The 3724-nt window shown below is 33.0% G+C and overlaps 1 protein-coding gene across 1 annotated transcript; it reads left to right on the forward strand.

Annotated features, from left to right (window-relative positions):
* The first annotated feature begins 435 nt into the window (after positions 1-435).
* Positions 436-2583, forward strand: LOC107062900 (uncharacterized). Its single transcript, XM_015314099.1, has 4 exons — positions 436-616; positions 672-926; positions 1321-1481; positions 2134-2583. Exons 1-4 carry the CDS (start codon positions 436-438, stop codon positions 2581-2583), a joined length of 1047 nt encoding a protein of 348 aa, XP_015169585.1.
* The last annotated feature ends 1141 nt before the right edge of the window (positions 2584-3724 follow it).

Consider the following 3724-nt stretch of genomic DNA (forward strand, 5'->3'; position numbering starts at 1 on the left):
CTATTGATTCTAGCAATGTCATGGTTGTTGATGATGTTGCTAAAAAGAAGTTTGAAAAGGATAACAGAACCATAAGAGAGGACACTTTCTAAATCATATGACTAGTCTTTTATTTGATTTATTTGTTACTTATAAATCTGTCAAAGAAATATGGGATAGTTTGGAAAAGAAATATGATGTTGATGATGCAGGAAAGAAAAAATATGTTGTCGGTCAGTGGATTAAATTCTAAATGGTTGATAATAAGCCAATAATGAAACATTTTCACGAATATGAGAACTTGATTGCTGATGTTCTCAACGAGGACATGAAGATGTGTGAGATATTTTAGGCTAATATTTTGCTTGAAAAATTCCCACAATCTTGGAGTGATTATAAAAATCAATTTAAACATAATAAGAAAAAAAATTAACTCTCCAAGAACTTATTAGTCATATGAGGACTGAAGAGGCGAACCGTCTCAAAGATAAGATGGAAGAGCTTTCTCTTAAATCTTCTAAAGCTAATCTTGTTGAATTTTCTGGTACTGTTGTGAAAGACAGGTTCAAAGGCAAACAGAAGAAAGTCTCGAAAAAGGAACATATGAAGAAGAAAAATCAATTCAACAAGCCGGAGAGTCAAATTCAAAAATTTAAGGGTCCTTGTTTTGTTTGTGGAAAAGTTGGTCACAGGGCTGCCAAGTGCTATCAAAGAAAATGGCAAGCAGGAAGGACAAAGTGATGTCCAAGCTCATCTTGCTGAGGGTAATGAAATGATTGTTGTTGTAGTCGTTGAGGCAAATCTGGTGGCTAACAAAACTGACTGGGTGTTGGAAACATGCGCTTCAACGCATTTTTGTTCTAATAAGAATTTATTTCATGACTTTGAGGAGTCCACTGAAGGCGAGTGTGTATATATGGGTAACTCCACTACTGCTGTAGTAATGGGTAAAGGAAAAGTTTTACTTAAATTAACTTCTGGAAAGACATTATCCTTGAACAATGTTTTGTATGTTCCCTCCCTCCGTAAAAACTTAGTTTCCGGAGCACTTCTCAACAAAGTAGGCCTTAAACTTATTTTTGAAGCTGATAAAATAATTATTTCTCGTGGAGAAGACTTTGTTAGGAAGGAATATCTTAGTGGATGATTATTTGTACTGAACATTGTTCAAGAGGTTGTCAATAATAGAAGCATTTCAAATTCTGCTTATATTGTTGAGTCTATCAATTTGTGGCATGGTAGACTAGGTCATGTTAATATTGCTTCTATTAAAAGACTTAGGAAAATAGAATTAATTCTTATGATAAAAACTGATGATTTTTCTAAATGTCCTGTGTGTAGGAGCAAAATATGCCAAGAAACCTTTCAAATCTGTTATTAGTAGAAAGACCGAATTACTTGAACTAATACATTCAGATTTAGCAGATTTCAAGAACACTATTAGAAAAGGTGGGAAAAAGTATTATATTACTTTTGTTGATGACTTTTCTAGATACACTAAGGTATATCTTCTTAAGTCTAAAGATGAAGCTGAAAGCATGTTTTTGAAATTAAATCAATGCAGAAGTGGAAAATCAATTAGACAGAAAAATCAAGAGATTTAGATCTGATAGGGGCAGTGAATATAGTACTAAGACTCTAGAAGATTTTTGTGAGAAAAATGATATTATACATGAGGTTAGTGCTCCATATACTCCCCAACAAAATGGTGTAGCCAAACGAAAAAATAGAACCCTTGAAGAAATGATGAATTCTATGTTTTTAAGCTCTGGTCTATCTGAGAATATGTGGGGAGAAGCAGTCTTGTCTGCATGCTATATTCTTAATAGAGTCCATCATAAGAATTTAGACAAGACCTCATATGAGTTGTGGAAAGGGTTTGCTCCTAACTTGAAATTTCTGAAAGTGTGTGGGTGTTTGGCTAAGGTTGATCTACCTGATTTTAAACGAGTAAATGTTGGTTCTAAGACTTCGTTAGTGTCTTTATTAGTTATGAAATGCTGCATATAAATTTATATCTCTAAATGATCATTCTATTTTTTTAGTGATATGACAAAAGGCTATAGGCTTTTCGATGTCAAAACTAACAAACTTGTTGCTAGTAGAGATGTCATTTTTGATGAAAAAACAACATGAGATTGGAAAGATAAAAAGGTGGAGAATACTTCTATCATATCTAAACTGTCAAATCAAGAAGAGGATGAGGAAGAGGAAGATGTCCCTCAAGGGGCAGAAATCTCAGATTCAGATGATGAAGAACCACCTCCAAGAGGAACAAAAATATTGAGTGAAATTTATCAAAGATTCTACTTTACCAGTGTTGAGCAAGAAAATTATGAGAAGACAATAAAGCACGATGTTTGGAACAAAGCCATGGCTGAAGAAATTCGGATGATTGAGAAAATTAATACTTGGGAGTGTGTGACTATACCCAAAGAAAGAAAAGTTGTAAATCTAAAATGGATTTACAAAACCAAACTCAATCAAGAAGGAGATATTCAAGAGAACAACTTGCTGACATCTTCACCAAAGCACTTCCAAGAGAAAAGTTTTGCTATCTTCGAGAAGGCATTGGAGTTGTCAAGCAAATGCATTAAGGGGTAGTGTTGAAATTAATGCATTCACACCTTGATGTTTAGTCAATCAATATTGTCTCTTAGTTTTTTCTAGAAGTCTTTTAGGATTTTGTATACATGTATCTAGTAAATTGTGATACATGTATCTAGTTATTTGTGCAAGACCTTTGGTTTTATATTTTTGTTAGTATAAATAGAGATATAATTGATGATTCTAATCATCTAAAGTGACCTTAAGTAGCTAAATAAAACTTGAGCATTTTCTAAAGAAAGTATTCTCCTTCTATATTTCCTACATGGTACTGATTTGCTTTTTCTAAATTCTTGCTAGAAAATTATGTTCTTGTGTAGCAAGATAATTAGAAGGTTCAATGGCTGGTACTGGAAATAACGATCATATCAACATCAACGTCAACCTTGTCTTGAACAACTCCACGACCAAAAAGGTTGATCTAGCCACAACAAAAAATCAAGTAAAAAATAGCATGAAAAGTCTCATCATGATTGCAACGCCTTGTAACTTCTAAGCAAATATTGAAACCATCTTCCTTATGTGTATGGGTACAAACTCTATTTTTCTAAGTTTTACGTGTATGTTAAGGTCCTTTACTAAGTGTAGTAAGTGTATTGAATATGTCTTAGGGTCGTAAGTTACCTCAAACATCAAATCAAGTTTAAAGAATTTTATCGGCTTAATTTTCGCATGAGTTCACCCGAGGTTCAATTTCAGACGGTCATATATCTTAGAATATTAAGAGTTTGATGGCTCATAACCTAATAAGTTAAAGATCTATGAGTCTTCTTTTCAATACAATCGGAGTTCAGAGTAGAAAGTTATGACAGTTTTACTGAAATATGTACGGACTAGAAAATCCGGTGATGACACTTATCATTCAGTGAATCATTGAATAGTTTGACGTTACTGAAATGATCCGAAAACCTTCAAAAATAATAATTAATTTTGGCGATCAAAATTGGCTCTGCCGAATATTATAGTGACAATGCCTCTAAATCACTGATTTGACTAATAGAATTCATTAAAAGGTCGTTTTCTTTGATTTTTTGGTCTCATACGTTTTTAGAGGGGTATTCTTACCCTTTTACCTTCAATTAACTTTCTTAAGTCCATCTTATAACCTAATAATATCCTTATAAGTATAGCAACTCTC

This window comes from Solanum tuberosum, unplaced genomic scaffold (genome assembly GCF_000226075.1).
Source record: "Solanum tuberosum cultivar DM 1-3 516 R44 unplaced genomic scaffold, SolTub_3.0 scf00279, whole genome shotgun sequence".
Lineage (NCBI taxonomy): Eukaryota > Viridiplantae > Streptophyta > Magnoliopsida > Solanales > Solanaceae > Solanum > Solanum tuberosum.